Source organism: Dermacentor silvarum, chromosome 8 (assembly GCF_013339745.2).
Source record: "Dermacentor silvarum isolate Dsil-2018 chromosome 8, BIME_Dsil_1.4, whole genome shotgun sequence".
NCBI lineage: Eukaryota > Metazoa > Arthropoda > Arachnida > Ixodida > Ixodidae > Dermacentor > Dermacentor silvarum.
In genome coordinates this window covers 156,188,346-156,207,528 of record NC_051161.1, presented here as the reverse complement: position 1 = coordinate 156,207,528, position 19,183 = coordinate 156,188,346, and the positions used below count along the sequence as shown (strand labels likewise).

Genomic DNA, 19,183 nt, shown 5'->3' with positions numbered 1-19,183 from the left:
CTTTAGCTTTCGAGTGAGCCGGAAAAGTCCTAGCGACAATATCGGCGGCGCCAAACGGTCAGCGGCGGTGAGGCTGCCGTCGGTGCCAGAGAGACCACTCCCAGTCACTGATTGGCCACTTCGCTGTACAGCTGCCACACAAATTGGTCCCGGTCCCACCCTGTCTACGGCAAGGAAATCTTGCCGCTCGCGGGCGAAACCGCCGTCGAACGGCGGCCTGGGAACAGCAAAAACCGTGCGGCGAGTTGTCGCGCCGGTAACGTGGACGGGCCTTAAGCATGCACTTCGGCATTCCTTGCATGTCCCTGTCTGGAAAGAGAACAATATCAATGATATTGTAGAAAGCTGCACCATTTGCAATGGCCGGAGCTCGCCCAAGCGATGGGCTGCTTAGGACGCGGACGATGCACTCGCAGATGGCAATGCTGGAAGCTCGCTTTGTAAATGGCCACCAAGCTCTGTCGAAACCGCCGTCGAACGGAGGCCCAAGAACGGCAAACAGCGTGCGGTGAGTTGTCGCACCGGTAACGTGGACGGGCCTTAAGCATGCACTTCAGCATTCCTTGCATGTCCCTGTCTGGAAAGAGAACAATATCACTGATATTGTACAAAGCTGCACCATTTGCAATGGCCGGAGCTCGCCCAAGCGATCGGCTGCTTAGGACGCAGATGATGCACTTCCAGGCAATGCCGGAAGCTCGCTTTGTAAATGGCCACCAAGCTCGCTCACATTGCGCGTCGTGCCGTCTCGGAGGCCATAGTTTGCTTGCCTTTTGCGTCTACCACCACTTCCGGCGTCGGCGCTGCAGTCTGGCATGCTCGGTCTTGTGGCACCGAGCAAGCGTGAACTGGCGGCATATTGCTCTCTATGCCGCCGGCCACCACCGCGTGACATCGGTTGGCGCCAACGACGAATATCTGTAGAAGATTTCTCCCTTGTGGTTGTGCCTTAATGGTACACCGGTTATCCAACCTACGCATTACATGGCCTGCCCAGCTCCATTTCTTTCTCTTAACGTCAATTAGAATATCGGCTATCGCCGTTTGCTCTCTGATCCACACCGCTCTCTTCCCGTCTCTTAATGTTAGGCCTAACAGAACTTCATTTACTTTAATGTTACTTAATGTCAATTGTCATCACTCTCAGACAGCACTTTATCGCTGTCTAGCGTGTACTAGAATGGAAGAGTGGGTCCAGTGGATGCTATGGCAAGTGCTGAGAGTGATGCAAAAAATGCTAAAATAGTGGCCATTGCCTTATCCTGAAGCTCCGGCTTTTTTGGGTGTGCCCATGGACTGCGGCAAGTTCGTAGGCAGAGTCACTGTCGTCTGCTCAATGCACCGTTGCTTTGCAAACATTCTGTGTGAGCGAGAATGATCGCCACTGCTAACATTTCAGCCAAGGTGGGGAATCCCACAGTTATTTGCTGCTGGCAGATCGCGTTCACGACTTCCAGGGTGTGCCTCCTTTGGTAGCACTGCCGGTCGCCTCTGCATACGGGGAGGTAACTTCCTTTGGTGAGATCCAAAATTACAGTAGCTCCGATTCCCAAGAACATGCATCCCAAGTACAACAAGGAAAGGTGCAAAGCACGCACAAAACATATTCAGTTGACGTACTCCAATAACCCTAGGTACAATACGTACTACACGGACGCAGCTGCGTATAAGCATCATAAGTGACCTGAGCTGTATTGGTACAAATTCCAGTGACCACTATACTCATCAGCAGTTAATTTGCACCAAAAATTAAGTACACAAGTGTCTTTTCATTATTCTTGTAATGAAATGTGGCTTTTGTGGTAAGGAATTGAACCCAGAACCTCATGCTCAGTAGCCAGAACACATCCCCAGAACACAGCATGCATAAGAATCCATCTTTGACATACAGCAAGCTGTGTTGCCTCACCTTGCATTTGCCTCAAAGACTGGCCGGAATGTGGCGAAGAAATTGTTCCGTGACTCTGCACAATTGGTTGGGATGTCGTCGTCGAATTCAGGGTCCACGCTGTCGTAGGAACGTCGCCGCATAGGGTTGCCCAGTATTTCGTACGCTGCGAAAAAGCCAACATGCAAGCAGAATCAGGAGATCTGGAAGGCTGGCAAATGTAAAGCAATTTTCTAGGGATGTTGACAGGTGTGTGCAGGGATGGCATAGGGTGAGTTAACTGTCCTCAATTCTACTAAGGCATGATACAACTACATTAAAACCCTGTTAACTCGAAGTTGTAAAAACAGGAAAACTTTGGGATAAAGGGAGTATCGAGACAAGTGAATTCACATAAGTATAGGCCCCTGGCCCTGCATAGACTATACAAAGAATTTTTCAATATAGGTGCCAGTGGCCGCTAAATTTCTCGCAAACGTTCAAGATACCAGGAGCAGTATTTTCGGTAGATCACTATTGTGAGATATTGTGCGACTCAGCCCCCGCCACGTCGAGCATCTATGGGCACACAGAGCCAAGGAAATGCCGTTACACAAAGGCACCGAGTCTAAAACCTAGTCACATGCATTGTGACAGCCGCTCCAATGTCAGCGATTTGCGCTGCTTAGACACCGTTATCCTCATGCATTTCTTGCACTAGTAATCACTAAAGTCACAGTCAAGCGTCACAACATACGTGGCGTAGCACGCAGTTCCACAAGCATATAAATGCACACATGAGCATGCATGTTGCGGAAGTCTCGCGTACTTTCCTTCTAGCGACGGTTGCTAAGGGTACTGGTTGCTCTCTCTCACATGACCTTGGTCGGTGCACCAATGTGAATCAATTCGCTACAAACTCGTGGTCCTCACACTTTTTGGAGATAGTGCAGCGGCACCCAATGTGTGGTCACCTCTAGAGATCAACAAATGTAACAAGGGTAGGGCTGCTGTGCTGAAGAAACCGGTTTCTAGAACAACCGTAAGCAAACGTGGCCACTAGGTATGCGCTGCTCTTAAGTGAACCTCTGTGGCACCAACTTGGGTCACTGGGTCCCGAGGGAAGTGCAGAAGATGGACCCAGCTGGCATACACGCCTTAAACGTGACGTGCTTTGGAGGTGCCAATACCGTGTATCGTTGCATTGCTTCGATGCTCACTGCATTAACGACGACAGTCAGCCTGAGGTGGTTCCTTTGCTTTGTCTCTCTGTGCTCGTGGTTTGAGATGACGACCCAACTCCCACATGTTGCTTACAACTGGGAAAAGGAGGCGTGTTAGAGCAGTGTGTTAACACTTGCCTGCTTACTGTCCACCACCTTAGCAACCTATTCACTAAATCCTTTGTAGGAGTGGGACCCCCATGTTGCCTCGAGGTGAGGGCACTCATATGAGAGCACCAATACCCTTCCCAAAGGTTAACGAGCTCAAAATATATGTCAAAGTCACTTCAACCCATCTTTGCAACCCTTTGCTTTAATTGGCTTCAATGTCTGCTGATTTCATGTTCAACAGGATGGACTGATGGGCTGGCTAGTTGGCATGGCATTACGTACAGTGCAGCACAAACGAAACGCACAGCTGTGTCCTTGTCATTTACAATCGAGAACAAAAAAATTGACCCAATACAGTTACGATTCTTTTTTAGCTGTTCATAGGTTCCCAGAAAACACAATCCTTCGGCATATCGCCAAACTGCGATCGTATGATACGTTTTCTGGCAGCTAGATCCCGTGTAAACAAGAAAAGGTGCGAGGCATGCACAGCGAGGCATGCTAGGTCGGCTCCGACTGTTATGAACGGCGCGATTGCGGTAATGGTTGTGCTTTCGTATCAGATTGCACTGACCAAGCAATTTTGGGACGAATTTTCTTGGAAAAAAAGTGCACGTTAGAATCGGGTAAATACTGAAATAATTCATTGTGAGCTACCATTCTCACTTTAAAATCTAATGGAAGTCTACTGTTTTCGGCAAGGGGACTCGTCTTTGCCCTGACCAAGGGCAAAGACGACAAAAGACGGTCTTTTGCCGAAACAGTGGCCCCAACCTGATGCATCCTATGTTCACCCACTGTTGATCAGTTTACAGTGGAGCCCCCCTAATCCATTTTCCATGGGACCGCAAGAAAAAAACAACTACCTTCATACCGGGGAAATGTACTGTGCGAACATACCGTTAAAATCACACGAACATGCTGTAAAATGTTAAAACAGCGACACTAAGCACAGCTCAGCCTCCAAATGATAATGCAGCTCAGCTGCCAAGCGATAATGCAGCTCAGCTGCCAAGCGATAATGCAGACTCATTGCAGACTGCCTAAATATCGGAGTCAGCAGAGAACGAGCGACTTATTCTATAGGTGGCCAAAAAACGGTGTGCCGTATTCTTGGATTGTCACTTTCATGCATACCTTATTTTTCACAAGACTAACGCTAGACACGTCGGCATCTCCGAGCACATGCTCTCTTGGTACAGAGCCAAGCACACTGTCTTATCACAGTGCCAGGATCACTGTTTGGAGCTACTAAACTGACAATATCATCTTCGAAAGTGACTGTACAAGAATATGGCCCAAGAGTGCCAACACATTGCTGCGCACATATACGCTTGCCGGAGACCGTATTTCGACCATTGTCATGCTGTCACTACAGATAGACGAAAGTACAGCCAATGCACGCACTCTCTTTAAAGAGAGCCTATACAGTAACTCTAGGTATGATGTAGCATCGGCGCGCCGTGTGGCGTTATCGTAATGGCACCAAACAATAGTGGCCGCTTTCTAACGAATACCGTATTTACTCGAATCTAATGCGCACTTTTAACACGACCCTACATCTGCGTTACCATATAGCCGTCGGAATTTCAAAATGGCCGCCTCGCACGCGCGTCGAGCCTAGCTACTTTCTAGCCTAGCTACCATAGCTTCCTCCGTGTGCTGCAGTACACGTGCTTAGGCAATAGTCTACCGTCGGTATTCACGTTCTCTGCATCTGCTCTATCAGCATGAAGTACCAAGTTCATCATGATGCCACATTTAAAAGGAAAGTGATCATGTATGCGGAGACGGACGGAAATCAGGCGGCATCAAGGGCATTCGGAGAATCTGAAACTTGCGTGTGGGATTGGCGTAAACAGAAGGAGAGGATTTTCGCCAGCAAAGCAAAGCGGAGCAGTTTCAGTGGACCGAAGCAGGACGTAATCTGTTACGATCCACTTCGGCGATACGATCGCCTTGGCACCAATGTGGAAAGCAATCTGCAACGGGGAAAGTCAGCGGTGCGCCGAGTTTTTGCCGCTTATAGGTCACGTTGAAGCGAGAGGCATGCTAGCACAGTTCAATTCACTCGCTGCGCTTCGTCACTCCAGCTTTTTGACAGTTCGTTTCCTCAGTCAACGAGCGAGATGTGTTCATGTTTGCTCGTGCGCGCGCGACACCGTGCTTGTTAATTTATTTAGTAAGCGAATGTTTGCAAGTTTATACGGCCGATACAACTGCTATCCACACTTCGTATAGAGGTCCACTAATTTGCTATCGTATTCGAGGCTTCGCCTTTCGGGTGAAACTGCGACTTTTTTTATTCAACACAACTTCAGTGGAGGAAATCTGTTTTTCCAAATGACAGAAAGTTGTATTTATGTTTTAAAGCATGAGGTGCGTGGTACTGTAGGACTTTTTTGTTGTCACGGAAAACGGGTGCACGTTACAATCAAGGGCGCATTAGAATCAAGTAAATACAGTGGTTGTGCGAGCCGTACAGGCATCGTCAAACGTTTAAGCCGGGCGGGACTTCGGCATCGATAAGAAAAATGTCCGTCGTTAGAGGGGGCCACGAGAGATGCTTTTTGCGTGCACCGCAACGAGGATGGCAAACATTGATTGTGCGCTCCTTCAAAAAGTGCAGCATCTCTAATGCGCTTGATGGTACTGAAAATAGTGCACTGTTTTAAGATAGAAGATAGCGACGTGGCTGGCAGCGATGGTGACGTAGAATAAGCTCAGCATGTTCATATTTAATAAATGCTGTTTCATTTTGCGAATGCTGTACTCGCTTTTTTGTTCAGCCTACATTCGAGGTAAGTTTTTTTTTTTTTTCTGGCTTCGAACTTTTGGGGGGTCGGCTTAGCATCGGAGTCGGCTTAGATTCGAGTAAATACGGTAGCTATTCTTTCTCGTTTCTGCAGCCATTCGTGCAGGTGCAGTCCTAATATTGAGCAGCAAGCTGTAAGGTGCTCGAAATTCCCGAAGTTCACTCCAAGATCCCACCCGCCAAGACCATTGTGTGCCAGAGTGCACATTGTTCGTGGTCAAAAGTGTGCAGATTTAGAGTGTCTAGTGCAGTCAGTTGGCTTCATTAATTCGACTCCGGTTATTTAGATTTTTCAGTTTATTCGATTCCGACCGAAGTTTCAGCCAGCGATCGTACATTCGTATGGGCCCAAACTTCCATTATTTTTATGTTAAAATGGGCTTTCGCCGAAAATTCGAACTTGACTGGTCAGCTTCGCTGCAATACATCCATGTTATGCAGCAAAGTATGTGCAATTTACTGTGGTGAAGCATAGCAAGTATGAAAAGGGGCGACTGTCACAGGACAGAATACACGTTTCTTAACTACACAGGCCCGCACACGCCGTCTAAGGTCGCAGTACGAGCCCCTAGGCACCTAATAAGCATACTGGTAGCCATTCAGAGTCTTTTCTCACGTTGCTGTGGCGATTTTTTTTTTTTTCGAAAGCTTGCCCTTAGGCATAATACTGCTGTGGTGATTTGAGCCCTCGCTTTGCACACTAGGCGTGTCTTGTACTATGCGTGAACGTTAACGTTGGACACATTCCTTAATTAGACATACATGCACAGACCGTGCACCAAGAAGCAGAGAAAATCATGTGTGATTTAGGAAAACTAGCAACAAAAAGGACAGAAGTAAAATAAACTCAGAAAGTCGAGGGGAACGTTTAAAGCCGACAAAGTCTATCTAAATGTGTGAAGGCCTGGCAATAATTATTACACATCTCGGTGATCGTACTGTGACCTGAGACGGCACATGTGCGAGTGTAAATTAAGGAACATGTGCTATGCCAGGTAACAGTGACACATTTCCCCACTTTGTACGCTTCACCACATAACACGCCTGCATTAAGGCGAAGCTAACTTTAAAGGCAATGCGTAACACATTGTCACCTAAATTAACCACATGTCTCGGAGTTTTTTTTTCTGTCTTTTGTTTAATTCGACCCACCGAATAATTTGACCAGTTTCGTCAATCCCGTCAGGATTGAATTAATGGAAGTTGAGTGTAGACGGTACAATTGATACTTTTTTGTAAATATGCACCAATGTCGCAACATAATACGTGAGAACATTGCAGGAACGATGATGTGCCTAAGAGGATTCCAATACATAGGTATCTATGAGCCTTATGCCGGGATCAGGCTTTAGCGACGTTATACCAGGAAAAACATATGAACGAGGAACCTATCAGCAGGGTTCCACTGTACTCTGTTTCATACACAGCAGGCAACGCTACAAAGGCAAGAGATCACTTCACACATTGGTTAACAAAGAATAGTGCATCACCCATAGAGAGGAAAGAAAGATACAGGCATGCATCATGTAAGTCAATGTAACATCAGGTCTCATACTTTCATGTTGCAAAATATATCTATCACTGAATAAGCGAAGTGGCACATTCCTGATCACCAGTGGTCACAGTACACTTGCTGGCTTTTTGCCGAGTTGCCTGCTCAGTATAAAAAAGAGTGTGTGAGTGCCCAGTGCGATTCAGTCGCTCACCCCTAGTGATGCAGGAGAAGTAGTCACGGTCCAGGTCCCTGACCTGCTGGCCCTCTGTTCGCCGCTTGTCCGGGTGGTGCAGCAATACCTTGCGCCGGTCTGCAGTAGCCAAATCAAACCATTCTCATGACTCAAAGGTAGGTCAAAATGATGAAAACTTCAACCCCTATAAAGACCCATACGTCACTTACTGTGCAAAGCAGTTAATGGCACAGCAATGACAATATGATGACAACAATGACAACAACAATGAGGGTGGCATGGCGACATTCGATACTTTTTATACTGCCATCTAAGACAGCCATGAGCTAGCAGTCTTCACGAGAGGAACCGTGAGAGTCACTGCTGTGCCAAATGCTCTGTTGCGCTGGCTCTGGACACATAAAATTATAAGCTGTCAAATCTGTAACTGTGAATTGCACAATGATATGCTGAAACGATATGAAAGGCAGTTCTTGCACTTAAATGAGTAAGCACAATTCTAGTGACAGGTGAAAGAATATTTATTCAGTGCATCTAATTTTTTTTAAATGCAAGTCAACCCCAAATGAGAAATTAAACAAAAAAATTTAAGCGTAAAGCTTATGGCTCTACAACTTCACATATGGTTGACATCAAATTTGACAACTATTACATTTTGCTTTCATTTCTTCATCTTACAATTCATCATCTTTCAGTCCAGTACACTTCAACTCAACCCATTCAATATTCAGTCCACAAACCATAAGAATCAATATTATTCAATAAGAAGGCTGAATTAAAACAACCTCTTTTAAGTCACATAGTTGCCATAAAGTTACATGCAGTCATTCTTTGTTCATTTGTTGTTTTTTTTCATCACAACTATGCACACAGACACAAGAAATTGAAAGAAAGAGCAATCAAGAACGTTTTCTCATTGGTTCTAATGCTTTGAAAACAAGATCATTACCAATTTGCCAAACAATAGGCACTGTAGTTATTCAATAGTAGCATGTTCTTCCGTCTGGCAGGACACATCCACAAACAACCCAACAAAACTATTTTTCTTTCTTTCCAATTTATAGCATGCAATTGCCACAAAAAGGTCAGCAGCAGTTCTTACGGGCTTTCTTGATGTCGTGGTCGGTGGCAGCATAACGTTTTCCCTGCAGACCGAGCACTCGGTAGTGGTCTTGGGACTGCACAGACCGAGAGGCACTTTATTTTTAACAGTGCCACAAAGCTAAACACAAAACCTTGCAACAGCAGACAGTTACAACAGTCTGGTAACAGATAAAAAAAAAGAACAATAGGTTTGGGCAAATCCAAACCAGGCAGAACGTTTTTGTGTGCTTCGTGTGTTGGCACAATTGCACAAACACACCCTGGAAAGCAACAACATTGGAGCGGTCCACATAAAGGAAACATCGCAATAAGTGACTGACTTGAAGGTATACAATAAAAGTGTGCAATATACACTAGCAACAGGTGACATGATGTCAACACCACTGACAGAATACTTGCTCCAATGCTTTTGTTTCCTTTATACTGGCTATCCTCAAGTGTCACTTTCCAAGGAGTCACTACGTTAATCAAGTCATGAATACCACAGGTGCAAAGCCAGCTTAGCCTGTCTTGTAAATAACAGCTGAAAGTCTACGCTGCCCCTTGTGGCTTTTGTTTCCTCAGACCTGTTAGGATCAATGAGTGCGTCACACATGCTGCACCTACAACCACCCTTTATTCCCTACTGCCCACCAAGATGGCTCCTCTCGTAGTCCACTGGCCTTCTCATACCTACCACCATCTATAGACTACCTGCATTACCACTGCTCATGGCCACTGCTGTCCTGATCTCACCACTCCTGCTTTCTTTAAAACGTGAAATAACTCTCTTGAAGTCAGGTCCATGGCAGGTTATGGGTCACTGCCGAGTGCCAGCCATTCTGCATGTGCAAATGCACGCCATCGTCCTGTCATGGGTTTACACCAACGTAAGGTCAACTCCCAAACACTGGGCCACACACTGAGCTTGAGGTGGCAATCGAACTTGATCGACGGAGCACAAATGCGGTTGACGTGTGGGCAGAGGAGCGTCAGAGTGAAGAGGCAGGTCTAGCTGGAGCACACCACTGCCACAATCAAACAGGGCAGAATGGTCTGACAGGAAGTCCATGCCGAGGATGAGTTCATGGGAGCACTGCTTGAGCACAGCAAGTAGCACAGTCGCGGAGCGGTCGGCGACACTTATGCGGACGCGAATGGTTGATAACGTGGGCAGTGTGGGTACTTTCTTCAACCGATGACAAAGCTCTGAACACATCACAGATATCTGTGCGCCAGTGTCAACGAGAGCAGCGACGAGTACACCATCCACTTGAACGTCAATTAAGTTGTGTCTAGTCAGCAAAGTGGTCAGAGGATTTTATCGGTGAGTCGTCAATGCAGCTTCACCTCCGGGAGCTGCATCGTCTAGTTTTCCAGAGGCAGGCGTGCAGTCAGCGATTGAGGGCGGCAGAATTGTAGGGAGCGAGACGATGGGCAACGAGACAACAGCGAACGGGACTGGTGACCACGCGGAGATGGTGAATGATGGTACGACATGGTTGGAGCGCCATCACCGTTGTCCTGAGGGGGCTCGCGGTAAGGCTGGAAGCGGTCAGGATCGGTCTGGGCGACAGTAATGAACATAGGGCACATGAGACCAAGACTACCAGTTACTGCAATGATGGACGACATGACCAATCCGACGGCAAGTGAAGCAAATGTGCCAGTCGTCAGCAGTCCTCCACTCGGCTGGATTGCGGGGACGCAGCCTCTGGCTTTGGACATACGAAACTGGGAAACGGTCAGTCGGGGGAGGAAGCAACAGCGCACACAGAGTCCAGGCCAGCATTGCATAGCTCCCAATGAACGATGGCTTGTACAAGCGACACCATGGTAGAGCTAGACTCAAAGGCAGAGGAGCACGGGGAAGCAGGTGACGTAGCCTTAAGTTCAAGCCGTACGATCTTTGTCACGTGTTCCCCTGTTAGCGGCAGCTGTGGCGGAGATACGTCTTCGCACGACAATGTTGCTGCTGTGTGGGGAAGTCGAGCGAACTGATGGGCAATACGTCTACTCTTGGTGTTTTCAAAACGCTTGCAGTCCTTTATGATGGCATCTACTGTGTAACAGTCCTTGCAGATTAGCAGATTGAATGCATCATCTGCTATCCCTTTTAGAATGTGGCCCACTTTTACCGACTCTGAAATACCATCATCCGCTTTGTGGCAAAGGGCCAGCACATCCTGTATCTAAGACAGGTCGGATTCTGTTGATGTTTGGGCACGTGATGCTAGCTCCTTCTTCGCCACAATCTTTTGGACCGAGTGTGTTGCCGAAAATAGCATGCATCTTTTCCTTGCAGGTATCCCAGCTTCTGATTTCCTCTTCGTGATTCTGGAACCACAGCTTCGCTGCTTCGCTGTCCCTTGAAGATAAAATAGGATGTTGGCCAACATGATCGTATCATCCCATCGGTTGTTCTTCCTTGCACGGCTCGTAGATCGCCGACCACTCTTCGATGTCGACATCAGTCCCACAAAACGTGCCTGGGTCTCTTGGCTGGGCAACAACAACCGTTGACGTTGCCACCGTTGCGGTGGAAACCATCTCTTCGGTCATTTTAGAAAGCGCTAGGCGCCGGCCGCTGCAGAGCTCCATTGTCTCGAGTTGGCACCTCGACCAAAAATGTGACGCAGATAAGAATAGGCAGAACAAAAAGGAAAAATGTATTGATGGAATATATACAGAGCGAAGCTGAGATGGCGGAACAACCACAAGAGCGCTTCTTCAGTCGTCGTCTTTCTGCACTTGCTGGCACCTTCTCCAATGTACAGGAATGGCTTGTAACAATATGGTCCACAGTACCATGGTGTAAGTTCAGCTGACACACCCTTAGCCACATCGCATAAGGAAAGTGGCTGCAAAGAACCGTGAGGTGGCATTCATTGATGGTTATGGGCTGCCCACAATGTACTTTGAGTTTTGCATCTGCAATTCTGCTGATTGATGATCCTTGGTGATATTCAGTGCCTCAGAGAGGCCCTTTGTGATTGCTCGCACGAATGCTTGGCATGCTGCTGCTGGGGGCGCTGTGCCGTTCTTGCTTCCCAGCAGGCTCCCGTAAGGTGTGCAAAGCCTGATACTAGCATAGGAAGGGCAGCATATATCCAGTTATTACACTTTCTGCAGTCTCTGGTATCATCACCATCATCAGCCTATATTTTATGTCCACTGCAGGACGAAGGACTCGCCCTGCGATCTCCAATTACCCCTGTCTTGCGCTAGCGTATTCCAACCATCTCATACCATCTCTGGTATCATCATCATCAGCCTATATTTATGTCCACTGCAGGACGAAGGCCTCTCCCTGCGATCTCCAATTACCCCTGTCTTGCGCAAGCGTATTCCAACTTGCGCCTGCGAATTTCCTAACGTCATCATCCCACCTGGCTTTCTGCCGTCCTCGACTGCGCTTCCCTTCTCTTGGTATCCATTCTGTAACCCTAATGGTCCACCGGTTATCCATCCTACGCATTACATGGCCTGCCCAGCTCCATTTCTTCCACTTAATATCAACTAGAATATCGTCTATCCCCGTTTGTTCTCTGATCCACACCGCTCTCTTCCTGTCTCTTAACATTACTCCTAAGATTTTTCGTTCCATCGCTCTTTGTGCAGTCCTTAACTTGTTCTCGAGCTTCTTTGTTAACCTCCAAGTTTCTGCGACATATGTTAGCACCGGTAGAATCCAATGATTGTACACTTTTCAACGACAGTGGTAAGCTCCCAGTCAGGATTTGGCAATGCCTGCTGTATGCACTCCAACCCAATTTTATTCTTCTGTAAATTTCTTTCTCTTGATCAGGGTCCCCTGTGAGTAATTCACCTAGATAAACGTACTCCTTTACAGACTCTAGAGGCTGACTGGCGATCCTGAATTCTTGTTCCCTTGCCAGGCTATTGAACATTATCTTTGTCTTCTGCATATTCATCTTCAACCCAATTCTTACACTTTCTCGATTAAGGTCCTCAATCATTTGTTGTAATTCGTCTCCATTGTTGCTGAATAGGACAATGTCATCTGCAAACCGAAGGTCGCCGAGATATTCACCGTCGATCCTCACTCCTAAGCCTTCCCAGTCTAAGAGCTTGAATACTTCTTCTAAGCATGCAGTGAATAGCATTGGAGAGATTGTGTCTCCTTGCCTGACCCCTTTCTTGATAGGTAACTTTCTACTTTACTTGTGGAGAACCAAGGTAGCTGTGGAATCCTTGTAGATATTTGCTAAGATATTCACGTATGCCTACTGTACTCCTTGATTACGCAATGCCTCTATGACTGCTGGTATCTCTACTGAATCAAATGCCTTTTCATAATCTATGAAAGCCATATAGAGAGGTTGATTGTACTCTGATGCAGATTTCTCGATTACCTGATTGATGACATGGATATGATCCATCGTAGAATATCCCTTCCTGAAGCCAGCCTGTTCTCTTGGTTGGCTGAAGTCAAGTGTTGCCCTGATTCTATTGGAGATTATCTTGGTGAATATTTTATATAATACTGAAAGCAAGCTAATGGGTCTGTAATTCTTCAATTCTTTAACGTCTCCCTTCTTATGGATAAGTATAATGTTGGCGTTCATCCAGCTCTCTGGTACACTTGAAGTTGTGAGGCATTGCGTATAAAGGGCCGCAAGTTTTTCAAGCATGATATCTCCTCCATCTTTGATTAAATCTACTGTTATTACATCTTCTCCAGCCGCTTTTCCCCTGGTCATGTCTTTCAAGGCCCTTCTAACTTCATCGCTAGTTATAGAGGGAGCTTCTGTATCCCGTTCATCACTATTTCGAATGAAAGTAGCTTGGCTTTTTTGGGAACTGTACAGGTCAGTATAGAATTCTTCCGCTGCTTTTATTATGTAATCTAAATTGCTGATGATATTACCATGCTTATCTTTCAGTGCATACATCTTGCCTTGTCCTTTGCCAAGCTTTCTTCTTACTGATCATGCTGCGATCCATGTTTTACGGCTTCCTCAATCTTTCCCACGTTATAATTTCGGATATCCCTTACTTTCTTCTTGTTGATCAGTTTTGACAGTTCAGCGAATTCTATCTGATCTCGTGAGTTGGACACTTTCATGTTTTGTCGTTTCTTTATTAGGTCCTTTGTTTCTTGGGACAGCTTCCCTCTGGTTGCCTTGGTGCCTTACCTCCCACTTCAATTGCTGCTTTTGAGATCAGCCTAGTTACGGTTTCATTCATTACCTCTATGTTATCTTCATCTTCCTGTTCTAAAGCTGCACATTTGTTTGCGAGCACCAGCCTGAATTGGTCTGCTTTCACCCTTACTGCGTCTAGGTTGGCCTGTTTCCTCTTGACTAATTTCACTCTTTCTCTCTTCAAATTGAGAGAAAGCCTAGACCTCACTAACCTATGGTCACTGCACTTAACCTTACCTAACACTTCTACATCCTGCACTATGCTTGGATCGGCAGAGAGTATGAAATCTATTTCATTCCTTGTTTCTCCATTAGGGCTTTTTCCGGTCCACTTCCTGTTGCTGCACTTCCTGAAGAATGTATTAATTATTCAGAGCCTATTCCTTTCCGCAAATTCTACCAACATCTCTGCTCTTGCATTCCTAGAATCGATGCCGTAGTTGCCAATTGCTTGCTCACCAACCTACTTTTTCCCCACTTTTGCATTGAAGTCGCGCATGACTAAAGTATACTGAGTTTGCACCTTTCTCATTGCTAGTTCAACATCTTCATAAAATTGTTCTATTTCTTCATCATCGTGACTGGAGGTTGGAGCGTGGGCTTGTACTACCTTCATTTTGTACCTCCTATTCAGCTTTATTACGACGACTGCTACCCTCTCATTGATGCTGTAGAATTCATCAATGTTGCCCGCTATGTTGTTATGGACTAGAAATCCTACCCCGGATTCTCTCTTATCTGGAAGACCTCTGTAGCAAAGGACGTGGCCGTTAGTCAGCACTGTGTAAGCTTCACCAGTTCTTTAACCTCACTAAGGCCAATAATATCCCAGGCAATGCCTGATAATTCCTCAAATAGTCCTGCTAAGCTAGCCTCACTTGAGAGGGTGCGCGTGTTGAATGTTGCCAGGTTCAGTTTCCATTGGCGGCCTGTCCGGACCCAGAGATTCTTAGCACTCTCTGCCGCATCGCAGGTTTGACCGCCGCCTTGGTCAGGTGCTCTGCAGCCACTGGGGACTGAGGGCCATGGGTTAATTGTCGGAGTCATGAGGGAGGATCCACGCCAGTGGTGGCGTGGAGCTGAGGTAGAACACCCGACTTCAAATCTGAAGGTCGTAAGTTCGAATCCTGCTCCAGTCCACTACATTTTCAGGCATGGAGTGGTGCGTGACACCGGCAAAACAAAAAAAATTTAAAAAATGTATATATATATATATATATATATATATATATATATATTGCTGAGAGCTAGTGGGGCTATACTAGCTCAGGCACGCCCACTAAGCTTCATAAAAGTCACTCCCTCACCACAACAGGAATTGGCCTCCCTGGCGCAGTATTCGGCCACTATCTCTGGTATATTCGGGTCCAAATGCCTATAGTTGGAGCAGCAAGCTCATTGGCACTCCTTGATGGGGCCATTGTGGGACTCCAACATCCATATGCACGAATCACAGTAGAGTGTTTATGAAGAGCAGTTACAGCTATTTTGGCCAAGGAATGGTGCTCGCACACTTCCGAGACACTTGAGCTTTATTTTCGTTATCAGGTACGTCGATTTATTATCACACACTTTCGGTATTTACTCAATGTCACTGGAACAGAGGGGCATTTTTCAAGCAACATCTCAGTGCATGAATTTCAGGGGAACATTACTCAAGAGCCAAGGTGCAGTGCTACCCTTTGCCAGTAAAGGTTGAGGCAGCATCTAAAATAGAGGTACAGAAGCCTATGATGGCCTCATTCAGGAAGGCACTGTCGCTTGGTGCATATACTGCGATTCATTTTGCTGGTTACAGTTATACAAATAACAGCAATTTCTTTAACATGTTAACATCTCGTTAAAGCGGCCATTATACCCAATTCTTGATCGCTAGCTCCTCCGCATTGTGCTACCCGCTCTTGTCCCGAAACGTTTCCTCGGAAAGGCCAACCTAAGTCGCAAATTTGAGGAGCATCTTGGAGTACGAAGAAACCCCCAGCGTAGAAAACCTTGTTCTGTTCTCTTTTGGCGGAGTGTCTCATGTCTATAAACTCAGGATGCAAACAATGAGTAAGCATTTGCATGCACAGAAATTCTCAACAGGATCGTCCAAGTAAGCAGGAAAAGAATGGGAGCACCTTCCACTCTTTGGGGTCGAGGCTGAGCAGGTACTGCGTCTCAGCAGGGTCCTCTGCAGCACTTCCCGCTTCACCCTCGTCCGACGACTCAGAACCGATTGATGCTGCCGACGAGACGTGGCGGGTGCGAGCGTTCTGGTACACTGCCTCGAACCATCGGCCGACAGGTTCCACTTCCACCTGACTAAGCTCTGCAAATGTTGAGAACAAAGCGCCAAAAGTAAGACGAGATGCCTGACCTGTGCATTCTGGACTCTGCAGTTTTTAAGCTGCTTGTTATATGGTAGTGAAAGACAGAAAGGGAAGTGAAATGACAATAACGAAAAGTGGAGTACTCTGGCCATTGCTCAAGGTTCAGCTTGTCATGTCGCCACCCTATCTCAGTGCAGTAGCCTGGGTACATAGCTTATTGCCACCAGAGAGCAATGGTTTACTTACATGCTGTCATTTGGCAGCAAATGTATGATGTGTTCAAGAACCTAGAAAATTATTCAATTCCAGAGTACCTTTGTTGGATTATGAATGGCTTTTATTTTATTTTAGGTTTCCCACCTCCAAAATGTGGTCAGACAGGGATCAGGAAACATTTATAGCCTAAATTGTATGACAACGTTGTGCTTAATATGATGATTTATCAAAGTGTACGACAATGTAAACAAAATTTTTGTGCCTCTGCTGCTGTCTTTGCCAGTACGGGGGCCGAAGGACTCCCTCAAGCCATTCTTGAATGGCTTTTTCCTTTGCCTCCCATCACATGTATCGTGATAAACCAACAAAGAATCAATCAATCAATCAAATGTTCGGAGTGGCAGAAAAGGTCGTCAAACATTGCTAGGCATGCAAGCACTGTTCCCTTAAAAAGTTGCCCAGAGTGCTGTCAATGGTCTTTCTCCAGATTTGTGCAAGTTGGCGGCAGTGCTAAGCTTTCTGCAGCCCCCAAACAGCAAATCAAATATGATACACACTGATCGCAACCACTTTCTGGGTCCTGCAATATTGATAGTCCATTGCAGCATGTGCTTCACACATGACATACTCCAAAGGTACCGTAATTCATTGCCAGATAGCTGAAGCAAGGGCTGGCTAATGGAGTGCTCCCCGCTGTGTTTAATCAGGAAGGCTTATGCCTGCTAATTATGGTGGGTCAAGATTGCAGTGCCCTAGAAATTGGGGCTACAACCACACAATCTGCAGTTGGAAGGTGAGGATGTCGCCAAGGTGTGCTCCTGCAGGCACGTATTCACACAGCGATCAATTCTGCCTATACTACACTATGGTGGCACTTCATACATAGCCACTGTCTTGCAATTGATGAACCGACATAGGTGATGTATGACATCTGCCCTGGTTTTTTGAACCACGAGCTGCTCGCTAAACCACAGGGCAGATCCAGGCCAGCTTTACAGACAGTGAAAACAGAGTGGCCGCATGAGAATGATTCATGTTTTTATGGCATGTGAAAATTGGCGCACATAGCGGATCTCCTCAAACAACATTTTACCAAGATGGTCGCCGAGGCTTAAAACATGACCACCTAATCAGCTTGCTGCACGCAGCTCCAGTTACGGGTAAACATAGCCAGTTGTCTTCAGCCTGCGAGCAAAAGCTATCAGCAACACACTCAACACACCTGTAAAAACATACTGTAAATAAGAAAGAATGATAGCTCTCTTGGTGATGTTAGAATGAACATATGTGTACAGTGCAGCAATGGCTTTTTTGACCTGGGATTGTATTGCCTTATAAAACGCAGTAGGATGGTACATTAACCAGTCTTCATTTAAAAAATTTAATTCTGGGGTTTTACATGCCAAAACCTCAAAATGATTATGAGGCATGCCAGTAGCGGGGTACTCCGGATAAATCTGAACTACCTGGGATTCTTTATAGGTGCATCTAATTCTGAGTACACAAGCATTTGTTTTGTTGTTTTTCATTGCATTTCGCTGCGATCGAAATGTGGCCACCGCAGCCAGGATCGAGTTTGTTGGCCAGAACTCAGCAGTGCAATGTTATAGCCACTGGGAGTCATTGCTTCAGCTATCTGACAAGGAGGTACCTTCAAAGCACATTATGTGTGACGCGTATGCAACGGTAGACTATGAATATTGCATGTCTCCAAAAAATGGTTGCAATCAGATTGTGTCATATTATCTCTCTTGCCGATTTTACTGCTTTGTATCTGGTCAAAGGCCTTCTGACATCTTAATATATGAGCAGATCTTTCCATTGGAACTTTCAGCTGAGAAAACACATGTCCTGTTCACTTCTTTTTGTTTGTCCACATTGTACTGAACTTCTAATTTGACAAAATGAAGACCCACTAGCTTGCCCACCTGTCAATTTAATTTCAGATGTGCTGTCATAACTTTCTTTTTCTCAGAAGCAAACATTTGAAAGGAGTGTTAGCTTAGACACGGTGGTACCACCCACATTACAGTACTTCACTTTAACATGTTCAGCAAGGTACCACAACAGTCCTTGGATGCAGCAACAAGTTTTATAACCTATACCTGGGCAGCATGATGAAACAAAGCCAAAAGAGATTAATAAACTAGACAGGACATGGCACTGTAGCCTTTTGGTCGTTTGATTGTGCTGCCCAGGTATAGCTATGACTCTGCACCAACTTCCATACGTTTCAGTCATTCTACAACAAAAAAACTTAAAGTTGGGCTAGTTCATAACAAAAGTGTGAAAGGGTGGTGGGGGAGAGGGGGAGGACACCTTTCTTGGGTGTTTCTGCGCATCTTGCGTGTGTTTTCTTTCACTATTCAGCTGTTATCAAAATTCTGCAACAAGTTTTACTTCGCACTGCGCAATCCGAATGGTCTTCAGCAACTACAGCTTACAAAGTTTCACTACGAAAGGCCTTGTGCAGCTAGCTGAGATGCATCTTGCTTGCTCGTATTACCAACATGCTCAGATGACCGGCGCCAGTCTTCTGTTATGGCTTAGGCTAGGAATGGCCCTTGTACCCTTTATGAGACATGCAGAATCTCAGACTATATATGGGCTATGCGATGTGCCTGCAACTATGTACACTATGCTCTGTTTTCTCTACACGATGGGCAGACACTAGCCGTTGCTTTTGCCCACTCCGACACC

The 19,183-nt window shown here is 46.1% G+C and overlaps 2 protein-coding genes and 1 long non-coding RNA gene across 3 annotated transcripts in view; 1 reads left to right on the top strand and 2 right to left on the bottom strand.

Moving 5' to 3' along the window:
- Positions 1-19,183, bottom strand: part of LOC125947444 (uncharacterized) — a 313,859-nt gene that overhangs the window by 264,113 nt on the left and 30,563 nt on the right. The window lies entirely within an intron of this gene.
- The window catches only part of LOC125947445 (uncharacterized), a 313,443-nt gene that overhangs the window by 263,724 nt on the left and 30,536 nt on the right, over positions 1-19,183 (top strand). The gene's annotated exons all lie outside the window — the stretch shown is intronic.
- The window catches only part of LOC119461787 (dnaJ homolog subfamily C member 2-like), a 111,975-nt gene that overhangs the window by 91,183 nt on the left and 1,609 nt on the right, over positions 1-19,183 (bottom strand). The window contains exons 2-5 of the mRNA XM_037723164.2: positions 16,076-16,266; positions 8,807-8,882; positions 7,723-7,821; positions 1,910-2,054 (exon numbers count right to left, since the gene is read on the bottom strand). Of these exons, the coding sequence (XP_037579092.1) occupies positions 1,910-2,054; positions 7,723-7,821; positions 8,807-8,882; positions 16,076-16,266 (511 nt within the window). The remainder of the gene's footprint in view (positions 1-1,909; positions 2,055-7,722; positions 7,822-8,806; positions 8,883-16,075; positions 16,267-19,183) is intronic.